The 18,971-nt window shown below is 37.9% G+C and overlaps 1 protein-coding gene across 1 annotated transcript; it reads right to left on the bottom strand.

The window, feature by feature from the left end:
* Positions 1 to 1,166: 1,166 nt before the first annotated feature.
* nfkbie (nuclear factor of kappa light polypeptide gene enhancer in B-cells inhibitor, epsilon) lies at positions 1,167 to 15,294 on the bottom strand. Its single transcript, XM_084738085.1, has 6 exons — positions 14,567 to 15,294; positions 8,472 to 8,574; positions 6,534 to 6,744; positions 6,218 to 6,306; positions 2,708 to 2,956; positions 1,167 to 1,386 (listed from the first exon to the last, which is right to left on the bottom strand). The coding sequence occupies exons 1-6, from the start codon at positions 14,887 to 14,889 to the stop codon at positions 1,318 to 1,320; spliced, it is 1,044 nt and encodes a 347-aa protein (XP_084594211.1). The 5' UTR covers positions 14,890 to 15,294; the 3' UTR covers positions 1,167 to 1,317.
* Positions 15,295 to 18,971: the final 3,677 nt, after the last annotated feature.

Genomic DNA, 18,971 nt, shown 5'->3' on the forward strand with positions numbered 1-18,971 from the left:
ATATTCAAAATGATTTTTTTTTAAACCTTTCTTATGTGGCTGAAACACATTTTGCTGCTGATTCTGTCCACAACAGCACATTGCTTTCATTCTGTGCTGGTATTCCTCTGTGCTTCTTCAAACTGGGGACATGTTGACCACCACCTACTGTAGTTGATACACTGACTGTTGAGTAGTACCTCATACAAACCCACATGACATAATCCAAACCATTCCTTTAAGTTTGGGTGTGCAGATATCACACATATCAATCACTGACACACATAAACATGGGTTAAAATTTCCCCCAGATTCCCTTCACGTGGAAAAGACCACAATATGCAGTGAGTTTTTTCTTCATTTTATTACAAAATAAATGAACTGCTTATATAACCTAGGCAGAGCAGTGTAATTACAGACCAAAGAACAGTAACAGTTTGCTGCAGATTTAAGGTAAGACAGACTGTCTTGGTAGCTGAACGGTTACTGTGCATGCCGCATAATCGCAATGTCGCCGGATGAATTCCAACCAGCGAACTTTGTTTCATGTCATGCCCCCTTCTCTCTCCCTGTTTTCTGACTGCCTCTTCACTCTCATTCTGTCCAATAAAGCTAAAAATGCCAAAAATAATCTTTAAAAAAAGTTTGAAGATGAGATAAATAGAGAAAAATGTTTCACAACATGAATTAGCAAACCTAAAAAAAATCAAAAAGATCAAGCTGCATTTTGTGTTATATATTACATCTCTATGTGGGCTTTCTTAACAAATAGCAGGGATGTGATTAGTTTGTCTTTGTAGGATTGCTTCACATTTTGTAACCTGAACATTAATTTAGCCTCTAATTGCATTCCTCAAGTCTTTCTTACTACACTACAATGAAAGGCCACATTTTCAGATATGTAAACATGTTCTGATGTGAAAGCAATCATAGCACTGAGAAAGTTTGAGAAACAAAGCAATTTGAATGATCCACTTCTAACCATCAAAATTAGGTTAATGTGATAAAGAGGTAGAATTTTTTTTATGGACGTCGGGCATGTTGATAGAAAGTCTGGCACTCACACTGAGGAGGCATGCGGAAAGAAGCAGTAATTGAGCCAGTGACTCAGAAACAGATTTTTTTTTTTTTTTATCACTGTTCAGTTAAGCAGAATCACTCTCCTTATCAAGGGGAGTAAGATTTACATGGTGCGCATATTTGTCTAGATAATGGATAAATACAGATTAAATCAAAACCTACTACGAAACTTCAGCTCAAATACACCTTTTTCAAAGGTTCCAGCTGCAGTGAGACTCCACACAATTTCAAAGATTTTTGTTCAGCCTACGATTCAGCTCAAAACTTCACACCGACCACCGACCTCCCAGAGATATGGATGTCATCAAAAGGAAATAGAGCCAGAATCTGAAAGGCAAGGACACAAAGAGTCACATTTTACTGATGCCTTCATTAACTGTCCTTTGTTGTTCTCACCAGACTGGGAGGCAAGCAAATATCTGACACCAAGTAAACATGTGAGTTTTGCAGCCGAAGACTTATTCCTATATCTCACAATACTTTGACATTATGAAGACTGGAAACTTGAGGGATAATTCAGATTATTTGACAGCTTTTTATGACAAGAAACCACTGTTATACAACTCATATTGTTCTCCATCTTCAAACCAAACAAACTCTAGAGGCAAAATCATTAGATAATAGATACGGCTGGTCTACCACTGCCTTGATATCTTGGTTTTTGTGTTATTGTGTGACCTTTGTGAATTCGAACTTTAAAACACTCACACAACAACACAAACAAACTAACAGATCAAAGCAGTGGTAGACCAGCAACTCCTGTGGTCTGTGAGTTAACTTACTGATTTTGTCAATGGAGTCTTGTAGTTTCAGAGAGAGAGAGAGAGAGAGAGAGAGATTTGGCTTATACTGTTTAACGGAGGTTTCCTGTCTGGAAAGGCTTTCTGACAGCAAAGTAAAGCTGTGAATGTATTGTAAAATAGTGCACACTTAAACTGATATCGATTTTTTTAATTGGGCCTTTTTCTAAGTGGTTAAAATACATTTTGTTGCTGACCCTGTCCACAGCAGTTCGTTGCTTAGCTTCCCTGCTGCGTCTCCTCTCTACTTCTCCAAATTGGGGGTGTGTCGACCAAGGTAATGCACTGACTTTGAATAAGTAGCTCATACAACCCCACTTTGAAGAATCTGAACTATCCCTTTACAGGATAAGCCTGGTGGTATTCTACATTTTTCTTTTTGTCAACAAATCCCACAAAAAGACCAAAAATGACAATGTGTTAGTCGATCATTTACACTTTCTGACTTTTCTTCCCTACGCTCCATAAATCTTAATGACAAATATATAGTACTGTTGTTTAAAAAGGCTCTGTAATAACCCGAAAGAGTTGGGCAATGTAGTTTTTAGCAAATGTTACTCAAATAGGAGTAAACAGTGCATTTGTTGGGGTTTATTTTCACCTGTGGATTGATAAACATTTGAAGTATTTATTGAAACAGAATGGTGTATGTTGGACTGTATAATTGCACTGCACTGATTGTATGCAGGATTGATAATGAACGAAAAAGGTCACCCAGTTCAACAGTGTGGCTCATTGATGTGTTTTGGAGCTCTGTGGTTCAGAGGAATAAGCTATACAATATGAATGGTGCTCCATCCCAGCAGTTTACACTGATGTACCTCTAACTGACAATCACAGTAACTTACATCATCATTGCCGTCAGCCAGGTCCAGCGCCGTTTCGTCCTCCATGTTTCGCAGCATTGTGTCAGCGCCAGACTGGCAGAGCAGGTTAGCGATGGCAGCGTCCTGTCTCCCCACAGCGAGATGCAGGGGCGTGCAGCCGTTAAACATGGCAGCATCCACATTGGCTCCCTTGCCGAGCAGCAGCTTCACTGACATGATGTCATGTAGCTCAACGGCGAGATGAAGAGCTGTTTTGCCACTGGTGCCTTCCTGCAAGGGGTGTCAATGGAAAAAAGTAAAGAGAAATTCCAGGACTTTTTTCCCCTTTTTTATATAGATAATTTCAACATTTAGAAACAAATAAAAACAAAAGATTAACTTGTAAACAAACAAACGAACCTAAAAGCAAAATAATACAAAAGAAAGTGCTTTATTTGGAAGTTACATTTTTAGTAGTCCATTCATTCTTCCAGTTTCATCAACTAAATCAGTTCCCTTTATGTATTTTTTGTTTCTGTTTGAGTCCTGAGTATTTTCAATTTCTCCCGCTTTTCTTCCAGTTTTATTTCTTATAATCGCAAAGTATGTGTCTTTATGTAGATTTCCTCTATCCTCCATTTTTCCTTTGTAGGGGAATCCACTGTAGCCCATTTCCTTGTGATAGTGTTTTTATAAGTAACTATTAACAATATTTTTGACCAGATACCTCTCCCTTATTCATATCATTTCTTGAATAAAATTAAAATTATTAGGATAGTCCCTAGTCACAATACAAATATTGAATGATTTGTTCTTTTTTCTTCAGTCCAGTATGCCACACTAAATTCCTGTATCAGCCTACATGGGGATGTTTTACAAGTAAGACTTGCGTTTTTACACTTGTCTCTGTCATCTGAAAACATCAAATTTTCACACAGTCAGAAAGTAAATGTGTGCTTCCTCTTACAGTTACATAAAAAAATCCCAGAGTACTGCATGGAGCTTGTCTCCCCAGGCTACAGCAGAGCTGCAACCGCTGTCTGGTGTCAGCCAAACCAGAGGTGGTGATTCTTGTAACAATGGAAAGATGAAACAAGACATGTTTTGTGGATGTTATTTTGTTTCTGTCCAGTGTGAATGAAGCTGACAATGATGTTAAAATTACAGTTTTTCAAAGGGAGTCTGATGAGTTTGGTGAAAACAGTAAAACAGCCATTTCTGGTTAAACAAAGTGTATCTTACTCTTTAAAAAGAGGTCTTCACTGTCATGACTCTTCACATACTGTAATATTGTTAGATACTTAAGCAATCTAAGCCTGTCAGTGGCAAAAAGAAGTAGAAGCAAACAAGCAAGCGTCACCTGTCCTGCACATTCTGCCCATGTGCTTTGGTGAAGAAGCTCACAGCTCATCACCTGTTCTCTGTTTCCATCACCCTTCTCCCCTTCCATCACAGTTAGCTTTGTGGTTTGTGGTGATTTTGAGACTCAGTTTGTTAAGTTTACAGCCTGTCATGCTAATGCATTGCTCTATGTACAATGACGCAGCTTAAAAACAAGAGCTGAAACCTGTCTACCAACCACTCGTTTCACCTTTTCTTGTCAGTTAACCACCAGTGTATGTTGTCACAAGGATTTATTTAGTATGTAAGCCAGCTAATATAAAAAGCTATTTATAATTCCTCATTGAAATGTTTCCTTGTGGATTTTTGTCAGCTTCTATCCGTTTTATTCTGCTGTTGTAATGCACACAGACGGACAAAAGAAAAAAACAGCTGCTCAACTTGAAGAATCTCAGTCAACTGAAGGGTCTCAAGTGAATCTTCAACTTTCGGGGGGCATCCCTAAAAATGCATTTGTAATACCCAATGTATTTGTAATAATTTTGTTAAATTGACATTTTTCTTTTAATTTTGCATTCTTCAAGCTCAGAAGAAGAGGAGTGAGTCAGATAATAATCATAATAATATTAAGAATAAAGCGGATGTGAGGCAGGGTGATATGTTTGGGTGGTGATTTAAACTGAGAGGAATGTCTGGGGTAGTTTCTGGACTGACTGCCCTGTTCCCTTCCATCAATAGAAAGTTAAGAGGGGCTGGCCAGCCCGGCCTAATCATATCTCAAATCTAATTATGTCTCCATGAATCCTGCAGGAAGCCCTGAGCTCAGCTCATATCACTATCAGCATTGCACAGGTGCAGCAGATTTATAGACAGGGACAACACATAAGGCCAGGCGCAGTAAACACAGTCTGAAAGGGATAAGTGTGATAATAAATGCTGGAACATTACTGGATCAAATGAAGGTAACCCGATTCAGAGACTAATTAAACTATAAAGTTTTCTCATCTTCTCCTTAACTCTTTCTCTCTTCAAAACATATGTTAAGAAGGATAATCTATGATATTAAATCTTATGAGTTGCAGGTCAGAGTAAGGGTCAGCTGCTGCAGGTAGGGGTTTAATGTTTAAAATTAGGGACAATTTGAAGCTTATTTAAAGGGCAATTTCACACTGAAATAAAGGACAAAAGCTTCAGATTTTTATTCTATGAGATAGAAGATTTTTTTTTTTTTTTTTTTTTTTTTTTTTTACAAATATCCTTCATTTTCATCCAACAAATGGCTGAGTTTTTTTCAGGAATCCCACATGATATAGGATTCCTGTGGGATTCCCATGGGACAGGAGTCAATTTCACTATTCATTACAGGACTGGGATGGGACAGGAAAAAAGTCAATGGGGGTAGGCAGGACAGGAGTCAGTCAAATATGTATATTTTTAAAATGTATGTAGTCCAAATATGAATAAACACAGTTTCATTTATTTTGAACATAATGCTATCCTCTTTTATTCCTTCCTGACTGCTCTGTTGGTGGCAACCAGCCACCAGAGCAGTGCATGACGTGTATACGGACTGTGGATTGACGGGAACAGGATAGGATGGGACGGCAGTCGTTCCTCCGGGATTCAGACAGGACAGGAGTGTTTTTTTGTGTGAGTGAGATGGGACAGGAGTGAAAACACTCCAGTGTCACCCTCTGATTCCAACAAAGCTGGTACAGGCAAGTACAAATTTTCAGTTATCTTGTTGGTTTTGTGCAAGATGTCATGTGACCAATGAGTAGTCTGTAGTATTTTCACGTCATTTTTCTAGTATCAGATGAGGTGAGGTAACTGAGTTGATCCTAAAAAAGTACCACATTACTACCCATGAGCAAAAAAAGGGGTGAGCAGAGTTGAGCTGCACCATGTGGTGGAAATGTGGTTTATGACTCTCATCTCATCTTGTAAGATCTCATTAGATTAAGAGTAGAATCGGGAAGAACAGGAGATAAGAGAATTCAACATAAATCATATGGGTCATATGAGGCCGTGTTGTGTTCTGGTATCTTTCTCTTTGACTTGATTTGAATTTCACAAGTTTATTTTTTTTAAATCTTTTATCTCTTGTCTGTTCTTTTGTAGTGTTTAATTGTAAATCTTCTACCTACTGTATTTTTATTTCTCTGCAAAGCACTTAGAATAATGCATTGAGAAGTTATTTCAGAGACTAACCTGAATATTCAGGTCTGCTCCTTTTTTCATCAGAAGTGTCAGAATCTGGTGTTGTCTGTTCAGTGCTGCCAAGTGAAGACAGGCAAGACCTGCAAGTACACATCTTGTTTGAAATGTGGAACATCGGGCTCATTTTGAGGTCAACAGTGCATTTAAAAATGTATGTGTATTTCCAAACAACAAAATCAAGCTGAGACCACAAGGACCCTTACAAATGATGCTATGCTTAAACAAAGCTTTGGGGCCAGAAAAATAAAAAATGCTTTAAAAGCTAATAAATAATCAGACCGATGAAGCAGGTAGTCTCTTTCTTTACCTCTCCAGTTCTGGATCTCGAGGACTGGTGCCAGCTCGATAGGAGAAATCTCTCTGGTCATCTCTGTGGCGCAGTCTGTCTGCCCATGCTGGCAGGCCACATGGAGCGCTGTGTTCCCATCCTGGTCCTGCAGCTCCAGGTTGGCCCCTTTCTCCACCAGGCCCTTTACCACATCTGTCAGGTTCAGGTAGGTGGCCAGGTGCAACGGGCTCTGAGGATCACCAAAGACAACAGGTGTGTCAGGTTAATTATTTATTGTTCATAAAGGCATAGCACATTTTTCATTGACTAATAAATTAAGATTCTAAGTTCTTAAAGGACCGGTGTGGAGGATTTAGTGACATCTAGCAGTGAGCCTGCAGACTGCAAACACCATTTTAGGTGATTATACACATATTTATGTATGTTTTATTCCATTCCTGCTGTAATCCGCCCATAGAGCCTCTTAAATCTTACACATTGGATATTTAAATGTGAAGACATGCTGTTTTTGGTTGATTTATAACATTGTAAACTGAATAACTTGATGGCTGGACAAAACAAACAATTTGAAGTCATTTTGTCAAATTTCTGACTAGTCTGGTAAACTTTATGGAAGCCATGTTTCACCTGTTCTGAGGTTAATTCGGGAGTTTAGTATCATGTTTCAGTTTTAATCTGTGAACAAATTGAGCTTAATTTACTAGTTAGTGTGGGTTTTTGTTTATTACCTTGGCCATGGAGATTCCTTTTTTGCTTCAATTCCTGTATTTTTAGTCGGTTTATCTGTGTTAATCATGCGGTAAAATGAATTCATTCACTGTTACTTTCAGCAGTCCTTTTCTTGTCTGTCTGGTTCTGTTTTGGCAAAAGTTTATGGTAAACTCGTTATGTTACTGCCTGTGTTCTCTTAGACATTAAGTAAAAGTCCTGACACACCAAATAGCACCAGAATAAAAAAATGTAAATTCATTCTATAATGAAAATAATACTAATAAATAATAATAGTTGATGCCTTAATTAAGTAGGTTTTTTGTGGTCACTGTTTCAGTCACTGTTTTCCTGCATTTCCCAGAATGCCTTTGAACAACCTCCCAGAGAACAGGCCTGTACCTGTTGTGTTCAGCTGTTGGTTACACATATGAATAAAGAGACCAACAGAGAACTAATGCACCTGAGAAAGTGAGAGTTGTACATTCTTGTCAAAACAAACTTCTTTCTTGTGGTTGCAGTGCATTCTGGACTATTGTGGATGTACAATTTGACACCTCTGAAGTCTCTTATCTTTTACAGGTTTTTATTTTTTCATGTATCATTGCATTTGTGCAACACACAATGGAACTGCAAAATGGCACAAAAACGCATCAATGCAATCTGTGTACAAATGTCTGGGGGTGGAATTTCTTTCAAAAACCTTAAAGGGGTAAAGAAGAATTCTTCTTGGTAATGCCTTGAAATGTGAGGTCTTGAAATGACCAATGAGAAGAAATTAGGCTACCAAAATGGACCAAGGTCGAACTGAGTCACTGCCAGAAGTGCTAAATCTTTACTTCAGATGTTTCCCTTTGACAGTTTGCATGGCGCTTCACTTTGGTTTCTGCACTAGCACAACTCAGCTCTGACATCTTGAAGAACTGGAACAATTCCTCCACCCACATCCATCCACACAAGGATACACTCCACAGCTCCCTGTGGTTCTATTTCTACAGGAGGTAGAGGAGGGGAGTTTCCATTCACGGTCCCTTATGAGCTAACACTGAAACCACCCACAATGACGTCCCTGAGAGAGGACGGACTGCAAATAAAGAGGAACAACAGTTCTCTGGAAGTACACAGATAAAAATACTAATGCCGTTTCCACAATCAAGATACCGATTAAGAGGAAGTCAGTTTGGATCGAAAAATTCCAGCAGAAGCTGCAGTGCGCTTGTGTAGTGGAAAGAGTCATGTTGCACTCACCTGGTATAAATTGTTTTGGATGTCCAGGACTTCTTTTGGGAATATCTGTATCAGCTGTTGAGCAATGAATTCATCTTCATGGATGATTGCTAAGTGCAGGATTCTACAAGATAGGCAAAGAAAAACAAACATTTCATCTATTATGCTTGCAAAAACCTGCAGGCTTATACTGGCTGTTTCAACAACAAGAATTAATTTTTAAACCAGCTTAAATCATGGTTTAACTTTAAATTACATAGCACTAAACTTTAAAAACTTAAAACAGAATAAATAAAGATTAAATTTAAACCTCAATTCAGTTTTTGCTCTTCATCTAGATTAAATTTAATTTTGCTGCACAAAACCTTTAAACTCCAATTTAAAATGTGATCCTGTACTTTTTTCAAACTTACAATAGAGGAAGTTTATTTTTAAAAAGTGGCTGCCTTTTTTTAGCTGGATAGAGCAGAATAATCAAGTTCCTTGAAGAAAGTTAAGGGTCAGACTAAACCCATTTTTTTCTGTCACTCCAGTTTATCCATTAAAACAGTCTGACAGTTGCTCTGAGGTGGTCTGTTTTTTCTTCACTGTACTGTTGTCCATTTCTAATAATTTGTCTAATTTGGGTAAAGCAAACATCTCCGCACTGTTGAGATTAGTTTTTAAATTGTGCAACAGACCTTTGCTTCATCTGAAATCTGGATTTCTCATTTTTTTAATTAAAAAATTGCTAAACTCAGATAAGAACTATTCTAAGATAAAATTAATAATTTTGGGCAACTCAGTCTTTAGCTTACATTGAGCAATCAACACCTAAAAAAAGAGAAAGAGGAAAAAAAAAGATTACATTTCATCAAAAGACTGAAAATGTGCCTCACAATTTTCCTCAGTACTCATCTCAAGACTACCTCAGAAGGTAACATTTAGTGAGAATGGCAAGATTTAGTGGTTGGGGTATTGAGCAATACAAAAAATTCTTTAGAAAAGATAGAAAGCTGTTACAGTAAAGGAGAATATTAAAGTTGCCCATTAGGTGGTGCATCATTGTAGGCGTTAGTTTAAACACTTGAAATGAAAACAAAAACACTAACATCAAAACCTGAGTGAGAAGTTGTAGCAAAAAAATGTGTGCAAAAAGCAGGAAATGGAACAGAGCATCAGGGCTTAATTTAGAGTAACCAAGAACAACAAAGAGATTATCTTAACAGTCATATCAAAGTTTAGCTTCTAGCCCCCTTTAATTTCTTAATATCTGGTCACAAAACAGCACGAGGATGATATCTTTTTGAAGCATATCATGTAGTGCAAAATGTAGGTCACTGCAGTTACTGCGCTCTCTGTGAGATCTCTCAATGAGATTTTTTTTGGTCAGAATAAATGTCATTTAACTATTCAGAGACAGACAGTGTGGGATCAAACGTTCCCACAACAAAATCTCACTGCACAGACAATTCATTCAGCTGTCTGCTTTGAGGAAGTCAATGAAAAATGTCAAGTTAAATATTATACACATTACTCTAAACTTCATTGTGATAACGTTAGTTATATTCACATTTAGGCCCTAGAAAAGTCAACAATTCAACTATACAATTCACTTCATCGTTACCTAAAAGAATAAGAAAATGAATAGTAGTGTACAGTTTGATTGATTTAACACATACCTGTCTGCAAAGTGGATGACATATTACTTGTGCTTTTTTTAAACACATGAATCAGGGGAATGAGCAATAATGATTCATAAAATATTCACAATGATTCACAAAATATTGTGAACGCCAGCAACAAAATAAAATGTAAATATCCATGTTTGAATTTTATTGGGTTTTATTCTTTTTAAGTTGAATAAAGTCAACTACTGTTAATCATTCCAAATTAAATGGGGTCAACATTTACAGCCCTGATGAAGACCTGAAGTGGTAGAAACATGTAGGCTTTTTAAAATCCTTTAGCCACTACAATAAAGGCGTTAATATATCTTTCCTTATTGTTGCTCGTTATTTTTCTTATATTTTGGAATGCCTGGGTTGCCTTCCTATTGATCCAGTTCTGTCTATAGCTGAGTAAGCAGAACAACCAGTCATATTCTTTTCCTGGGTAAAAATTTAATAAGGACACAGGGTTGAAATCAAAGGGGAAGTCACAATATGACACAATCATGATATGTTGCCAAACTGTATAATGCTTTCAAGAAAAAGACTGATTCTACAATTTTCTTGCAATTATGGCAACATTGCTCAGACAGGATAACATATTTTCAAAAATGAAGAAACTGATCAGATACGGTCACTATGCACTGTATTACGAAACAGAACTACAGCAGAACAGTTAGGCCGATCAGGGAGCAGGGAACCCCTATTATATATATAAATTTAATATATTTTCAGGTCTTCTCTTGTTTGTTTACCCATAGCATGTTGTAGCATGGCCAATGTTAGGTGCATTAGCCTCACTAATGTTGGTTAATGCACCTGGCTAATGTTAGGTGCATTAGCCTACTTTCACTGGTGGTTTCTGAGGTGGATGGTATGTCAAACGATCCACTGTGGCTCGCAAGGGTGACTGTCAAACAGGGATAATATTACAGCTAATTGGCTGACATGTTTCAATAATATATAGATAACTACTTTGCCGTTATGGATAGGCACTGCACAGTGGGTTATCTAGCCGATATGATTGCACGAGTTTTCATGGGTAGCCTTTTGTCAATGTTCTGTAAATTAAATATTTTGCCTTTATTAAGATCAGGTCGATTTATCTTTGCTAACATGTTGGATTCATGTTAATATGTATATTTAGAGAGCCCTACAGTTAATCACAGAAGCAAGAAAACAATTAATTCTTAGTTGCAGCCCTAAATATAACTGAACCAGTGAACGACCAAGTACATATAATCTTTCCAAAAACTGGAAAAAGCTGAACTAAAGCAAAACTAAACAGTTTTCCAATTATGTGATAAACGGAAATTAAGACATCAATAAATTATCCCAACATCGGTAAAAGTGTCCTGATAATGTGTCTCACATGAAAGCAACAAGATATACAGCTAAATCAGTTCTTTGTCCAACCAAAAAATGTCATCACTGATTGAACTGAATGTTTCCAGATCAGGATTGTCCAAAGTGGGGCCCAAGGGTGAGGTAAAAATTCTCTTTAAATATGCAGGATCCCTAATTATTAACTATTCTTCATAATCTGAGCACAGCGACAGAGTGACACTTTGCAATGGAAGTCAGTCAGTTAAGGGAACTTGGGATCTTAGTACCATTTTGCATCATAACAATACATTAAGTGTTTGCTTTTGGCCCACTGCCCGCTATTAAGTTTCAGCTTTGTCCCTCCAAGGGAAAAAGTTTGGACACCCCTGTTCCAGATGAATGGATCAGCCCTTTACCAACGAGTCAAACCCGTGAGCAAATGACTTAGTGTGAACGGGACTTCCTGGTTTGAGTAAGACTTGAATGAATAAGAACTAAAAAATCCCACGGGGGAAAAAATACTGTTTGCATGATTCTCTCAGTTGAAGCAGCCTAGGGTGGCGTGTTTCAGGTGTTTTTTTCCATCCCAGCAGGTATCTATAGTTAGGGTACGATAATGAAACCATGTGTGGCCTCAACAATCAGCAAGCGGAAATGAAAAGAGGTCAGACAGAGACACAACAACACCTCTACAACGCTGTGACTACATCAATCGCTGGATTTAATAGTGTGACTGCATTTGTCATTGGTAGGCCTGCTGCTTTCACGTCAAAACAGACTGATGAAAGAGTAACACAAGAAGAGTGGGTCACACAAGAAGGACTACATGGGCTGATAAGGCTGTGTGTGGAGGCTGAGGTGTTTGGATTGTGTGCAAAAAGCAGCAGTTTCATTGAGTCAAACTGAGAAATGAACAGCAGCAAACAGACACTGACAGGTAACTGACATTTCTAGACATCTAGTCTTGTAAGGGAAAAAAAAAGAAGAAAAGAGAGACAGCAGCTAGTGAACTGTGGGATCCACCAATTAAAACATGCACACACACACACACTGACTGTCCCATCCTGATCAACAAGTTTCTTGGATCAAACGCCATCCACAGTGCTGCTTCACAGCATGTGCTTTGTCTGTGCTGCATGGGGAAGTCCAGGCCTATCTGTTTCACTTCTGTTTTCTGACTGAGAGAGACGCCGTCCACATTCATGACAAGGACAAAGTTCATTAAAAAAAAAAAAAAAAAAAAAGGCTGCAGTATCACACCGCTATGAAATCCCCTTCAAAACCAGTACCATAGGAACTGTGCTTCAAATTCAATGTGCTTTACAGACTTCATAAACTGCCATTTATGGATATTTTTAAGTTTATCATCTTCAGTGGACTAAAAAAAGAATTTATTTGCTACTTGCAACTGTTAAAAGAAAACATCCCTGTAGGCTAACAGACAGAAATATTTAAATGCAACAAGAGATGCAACTAAGGATTATTTACACTATCGATCATTTTTTTTCAATTAATTAATGAATTGTTTCAAATTTCAAAAAATGTCTCACAGAACCCTTTACCAACAACTACACTGAAATGAATTTAATTATTTAAGGAAATTTTCTGAGCAAAAATGCTAAATATTCTCTTGTTCCAGCTTCTCAAATGTGAGGATTTGCTGCTTTTCTCTGTTTTATATCATTGTAAATATAATATCTTTGCCTTATGGACTGCTGGTCAGACAAAACAAGACATCTGAAGGTGTCCTTAAGGTGAACTTAAGGAACTTGTGATGGGTATTTTTCACTATTTTCTGAATGCTGATGATCAAGATCATTATTAGTAACAGCCCAAGAAAATGACGATATGCTTGAGTATACTGTATCATCCTCTGGAACGTGACTCGTGCAAAGCTTTGCAGCAGTGGTTACACTATGTATGTTTAAATCACTGACTGCTAGATAGCAGTGCTATTATCTATCTTCACTGTTTTGACTGCATAACAAGTTAACTTTTTAAAATGTTAAAAACTGAACTTTTTATGCCTCCATGCCAGTGACTTTTCAGATTGTCTGTACATATGTCCATACATCCCATTCTTGTGAACGTGATATCTCAGGAACTTCGTCAAACTTGGTACAAATGTCCACTTGGACTCAAGGTTGAACCAATTAGAATTTGCAGGTTAAAGGTCGCTGTGACATCTCAAAATGTGTTTTGGCCATAATAATAATTATAACAAAATTTCACACAAATATCAAATTGGATAAAATTATGATATCCAAAAGGTCAAATTCACTATAAATCATCATGTGCAGGTCTATATCTGTCCTCTGTACTCCTAGCCTAGTCAAATTATTAGACATTATGCTCACTGGAAATTATTCACTGGAATCATACATGCTAATATAGTGATTTTGGAAAAAAAAACAAAAAAAAAACAACACTTACTACTTCTCAGTAAAATCCTCCAAAATCTTCTATTATAGAGGAGTCTGGACAGACATGGAGGTAAACTGCAACTTCACTGGTTCACGGAGGCATACAACCACAAGGCAATGATTCTAGTTTAACTCAGATTTAATGCATATGGTGGTGTGTTCTTTATACTACTACAGTTTTCCTAACATTAAATTAAACAATAGCAATATATCACCTTGCTTACAATATTGTGATTTATTGCAGTTTATTGAATCGTAACCCCTGGAATGTGCTACATATCGTACCGTCAAATTTTTGCCAGTGCACAGCCCTAGCCTTTACAACCAGAGGTACTGATGTTAAAAGAAAATATCACCTGTATGCTGACAAACAGTTGTAATTACAGTGGTAAGCAAATACAACATAATGCTCAAAGAGAAGGGGGTGGGAATTTTGAAAATAAGTTTAAAATAAAACTAATTAAAAAGTAACAAATCTCTCTTTTTCCAACTTTATTCAATATGGTACAGTGTAGACGGCTTCATGAGAGACTTCACAAACAAGACTGGTGGGAAAAGTTGGTCAAAAATGAGAGAAACATAGTTAAAATGCAAGGCACCGTCTTTAAATTTCACCCACCGCAGTGTGCAACAGTGGGCCTTTGAGCAAAGACCCAAGGGAAACTCAGAAAAGATTTTGCTTTTACACATAAAACTAAGAAAATAAACTAAAACATACGTGTCTCCATCTTCAGTAATGGTTGTGAGCAAGTTCTCCTCCTGCTCAGAGAGTTCAGAGAGCTGTGCCTGCGCCTCCTGTTCGCTGGAAATCGTGCAATCCCCCACTATTTCTGTCAGACTCTCCACCGTGATAGACGAGGAGCCGTAGGCTGAGTCCAGGCGCTCCTCCCCGGTGGAGAACTTGTCCCTCGGCCCGCTGAGGTCGCTGCTCGGCGGCTCCCGTGGCTCCTCTGACTTTAGTATGGAGCGGTACGAGTCAATGCCCGAGTCTATGCGGTTGTCCTCCAACAGGTCCTCTTTCCTACAGTCGTAGCTCGCCATGCTGACGGTGGCCTCGCTGGGTTTCCCCTTCGCGCCTGCCTTCCCTGAGGATTAACGGCTAGTAGCGCGCGGTGCTCGGTGATGTGACCCGAGGATAGCCGACTGACACCTGAGGAACCACCACAGGAACGAGCCGCTGCGTTTCATACCACTAACCGACAATACATGACCTTAACAACGTCAGTCCTTCAGTTTTTATCGATTATAGATTTTTTTAAAAAGTTTTAAAATTCGGTATGGTCATTCCAGACGTCGTTAAGTGGGTTTAAAAAAACAAGCGAAATGTGTTGAAAACGGGCTGTTAGTCGTCTACATATCCGGTGACAAGCTGAGCTCCAGGCGGAGGAGAGCAGAGCTATGAAAGACGATGAGGGGAAGCTGTTTTTGTCACGCGGGGGAATCCCCAGTGCGCGTGAACGAACCAACACAAACTTCCACTGGAAGAACGTCAACGGTCCTGTTGTAGTCAGACGTACAAGCGGAAGTGATATTTTCAAAATAAAGCTCGTCAAAAATGATGTTCAGATCAGTGTTAAAAGAACCACACACTTGTTTTTGAATGATTTAGAAATGTTACTAAAAACACTTTAAATCAAACTAACAACACTGCAATACATTTTGGCTGCCACTGATTTCCATTTATTTCTAAACAGTATGAAACACTTCAGTTTATGGACCTACCATTGAGGATACTGAGGTCATGTCTTTTGTATTTTTGTCTGGGAATTTGGGGGGCTTTTAGCTTGGGATCCAGATGAATCCACCAAGCTCATGTTTTCCTTTGCTCTGGCAGATTCATAGCAAATTAGTCAGCATGGGTGTCTCAACCTGCCATCCTGCTGTTGTAAAAAATTATTTAATCCAGTTTATGACTTGTTTTTTTAATTCAATTATTTAGCTGTTTCCTACCAGTTTAGACTACCTTTCAAGTAAATACAAATGAAATAAAAATATAATTCTATTCAAAAATGCATTATGTATTACTGAAGGATTGCAAGTCACTGATAGTCCAGAGAACACTAGTTTGTTCAGCAATATTTCTCTGTTGGGAAACAGTGGCAGAGCAAATTAGCAAAATATTCTAATTATTAAACAACACTCTTCCTGATAGTGTGGAGAAGGGATCAACATGTAGATCCTCATCTTGGGAAATTTAAGTTAAACACCATATAATTTAACACTTAACTGAGTTTAACTAAAAGTTAAACAGTAAGTTTCCTCATTGTATCTGGTGGGATTGTGACACTACTGACAAACTTGAGCAAAGACATAGAGACATATAAACACCCGGCAAAGCACTCAAAACTGCTTCCACATTATTGAGGCTGGTAATAATTAAAAAATAATTAAAAAAAAGAGACAATGAACTCATGAGCTCAGCATTCATGAAATCCTGTCCACTTGAGTTGTGTAATCCATCACAGTGAATGTGTGCATTAGTACATTGTGTGTATTTATGTTTTTTTTCTTTTTTCCCATGCAACTATAATGTTTTTACATTATTCCATACAAGTATTCATAAATAAATTGCAAGTCAGCTACAAGTGTTTCAAGTTACTGAACGCTGACCATTAAATTTGATATGACATTTAATATTTCCAATTTTAGTGTTTTTTTTTTTATTTATTTATTTATTTATCATTCTGGAATTTCATCAGGTTAAAACTAGACTTGCTGTTGCTGTCAAGTTTTGACAGCCATGTTCAAGTCCTAATTTTTTAAACTTAAGTCTAATTCAAGCCCAAGTATCAGCTTAGCTTCAGTAAACTGTTTTATTTTGTACGTCATAACCGGAAGTCCTAACCTTTACAGTAGCAGGCTTGTCAGCGGTTGCAGCATGAAACTACTGTACAAACACTTTATTATTCAAGGGATTTTAGGCTTTAGGTTTTTCTGAGAAGTTGCAAAACCCCAATTTGGTTTACATAGATCTTACACCATACAATTTAATTTGACAGTGACAGTGAAACGTCATTAGTGCTGCACTGAGTGCTGATACGTGCTCCTGTCTAGGAGCAACTGCGATATCTGTCTGCACTTTGACATACAGTATTACATAACTCCATAATATTCATAGTTCAGTTTTGCACACTTGTGTGGGAGCTCCAGTATCTTTCCATTAAAGCAGTCAAACAATAACTTGATTTATCTCGGACCATGCAGAAAAAAATACTTCTGTTTGAGCAACATTATCTGTCTTGAGTCATGGCCTGCATAGAGCAAAAAGTAATATATGTATGCAAAGTTTAAAGTAGAATTTTTGACCTCCCAAAAGTTCAGGAATAACCCAGCTATCAGTTCTTGTTTTCTTTAGCATCATGAACATGCTTGTTGTGGTTTGGCCGTCAGAGGGCTCACTTCCACAGCCGCTGCTCTCTGCTGTATCTGACAGGGCCAGATTCATCATAAATATAGTCCATAAAACAAAGAGAAAATGTCAAAGAGAAATCTTTACTGCTGCCAAGAGCCACCATCTGGTTTCATGTCATCTACTGTTATGTTGACTTATTCTATTTTATGCCATCAGCAGTCCAGTCCAATGTCCATACTGAGGGCGATGATAAACGGCCTCATGTGCCAGGATTGTACGGTAAAGGCTTCCTGTGTAAACATTGCTGTTTACAATGGAGAACCAGAAAAGGGAGAGATGTAGAATATTCTTTTATACATTATTAATCCTCTTATTGAGGATTATTAAGCTCTGTCAGTACTGAATAAAGCAAGATTGATCAGTGTTTGTATGAATAAACTGCAGAAAACTGAACATAGTGCTCTACAGAAACAGTTTATGAATAGAAAAAGCATGAATTCCATTGTGAATGTAATGAGGATTTTATTTTTTGCTGTCAGGGGATCATAAGTGCTGGGCCTGGCTGTTATCTCCACCAACGGTAAACGTGGAGGTCGCCATTTGATCGCTTGCATGTGCGTATGTGTGCGTAATGAACAGACCAACAGGAACATGTCTGCAGCTAATCGCACATACTACTGGATCCATCAGCTTGTTTTTTTCTGTACAACGATGACTGCATGCTGAAGGACCTCTGTGATTCATAAGTTTTTGAAAAACGTTGAAAAACAGTGACAGATGTGCATACTTGCCAACCCTCCCGATTTTCCCACAAGACTCCCATTTTTCATTGCCCTCTCCCTACTTCATCCTAATACCACAAGTCTCCTGTATTTCTCCCTCATACGACAATTTTTCACTTTTTTCCCCTTTTCACTATCACAGCCTGTTTCTTGCACATAAGCCCCACAAGTCCAAAAGTCTCCTGTTTCCACACGGACAACGCAACAACACCAAACCAGACAAAGAAGAATTCCTGTTTCTTAAGGAAAGTTTTAAAGGAAAGGGACATGCATTTCTAAAATCTGCCACTTCAATTTTCCCTCTGAGGCAGAGCAAAAAATAAATGAATGACAGAAAAATAATAAATATTAGTTCATACCAGAGTTTCATGCAGGTTTATGCCAGAGGGGTGACTAACTCTATATTCTTTCCGTATTGAAAATGCTGTTGCAGTGTGTTTATTATTTTCTTATTTCATTCAAAGTAGGGCTGCACAATGTTATTGAAATCGCAATATGGCCAAATGCAATCACAGAACCAGATCACAGTTTTTTAAAAAGAACACAGAACAGTATTATAATGGAGTCCTGTAGTGCTGCATAGATGCCCTGGCCTACAAATTTTGTTCTCCAGATTAAAGAAAACATGTTTCTTTGGTACAGACCTCAACAAATCATCATGATTTTATCACGATTAAAGGGAGAGGTCACAAAAAAACAAAAACACATTTTTTCCCCTAGTCTGGAGCACTATTTATCCATCTGGATTTTTTTTGTTGGTGTGAGTTGCAGGGTTTTGGCAACATCAGAGGTAGAGATGTCTACTTTCTCTCCAATATAATGTGACTAGATGGAACCTGGCTTGTCATGCTCAAAGCACCAAAAGAAATACATTTGAAAAATTCAACACCAGCATCTCTTTCCAAAAACTGTGACCCGGTTACTCAACGTAATCCACAGACCATGTTGTGAGAAGTTTCATATGGGAACTACTTTCTTTCTGCAGTACA

The sequence above is a fragment of the Lutjanus erythropterus genome, chromosome 15 (genome assembly GCF_056507025.1).
Source record: "Lutjanus erythropterus isolate fLutEry1 chromosome 15, fLutEry1.hap2, whole genome shotgun sequence".
Classification (NCBI taxonomy): domain Eukaryota; kingdom Metazoa; phylum Chordata; class Actinopteri; order Lutjaniformes; family Lutjanidae; genus Lutjanus; species Lutjanus erythropterus.

Excerpts from the sequence above, each read along its gene's own strand:
- nfkbie (XM_084738085.1), bottom strand. The coding sequence starts at position 14,889 with ATGGCGAGCTACGACTGTAGGAAAGAGGACCTGTTGGAGGACAACCGC. Across the intron at positions 8,575-14,566 it reads ATTACTGAAGATGGAGACAC|AATCCTGCACTTAGCAATCA; the intron begins GTATGTTTTAGT and ends CCTATCTTGTAG. Across the intron at positions 2,957-6,217 it reads GAGCAGACCTGAATATTCAG|GAAGGCACCAGTGGCAAAAC; the intron begins GTTAGTCTCTGA and ends CACCCCTTGCAG.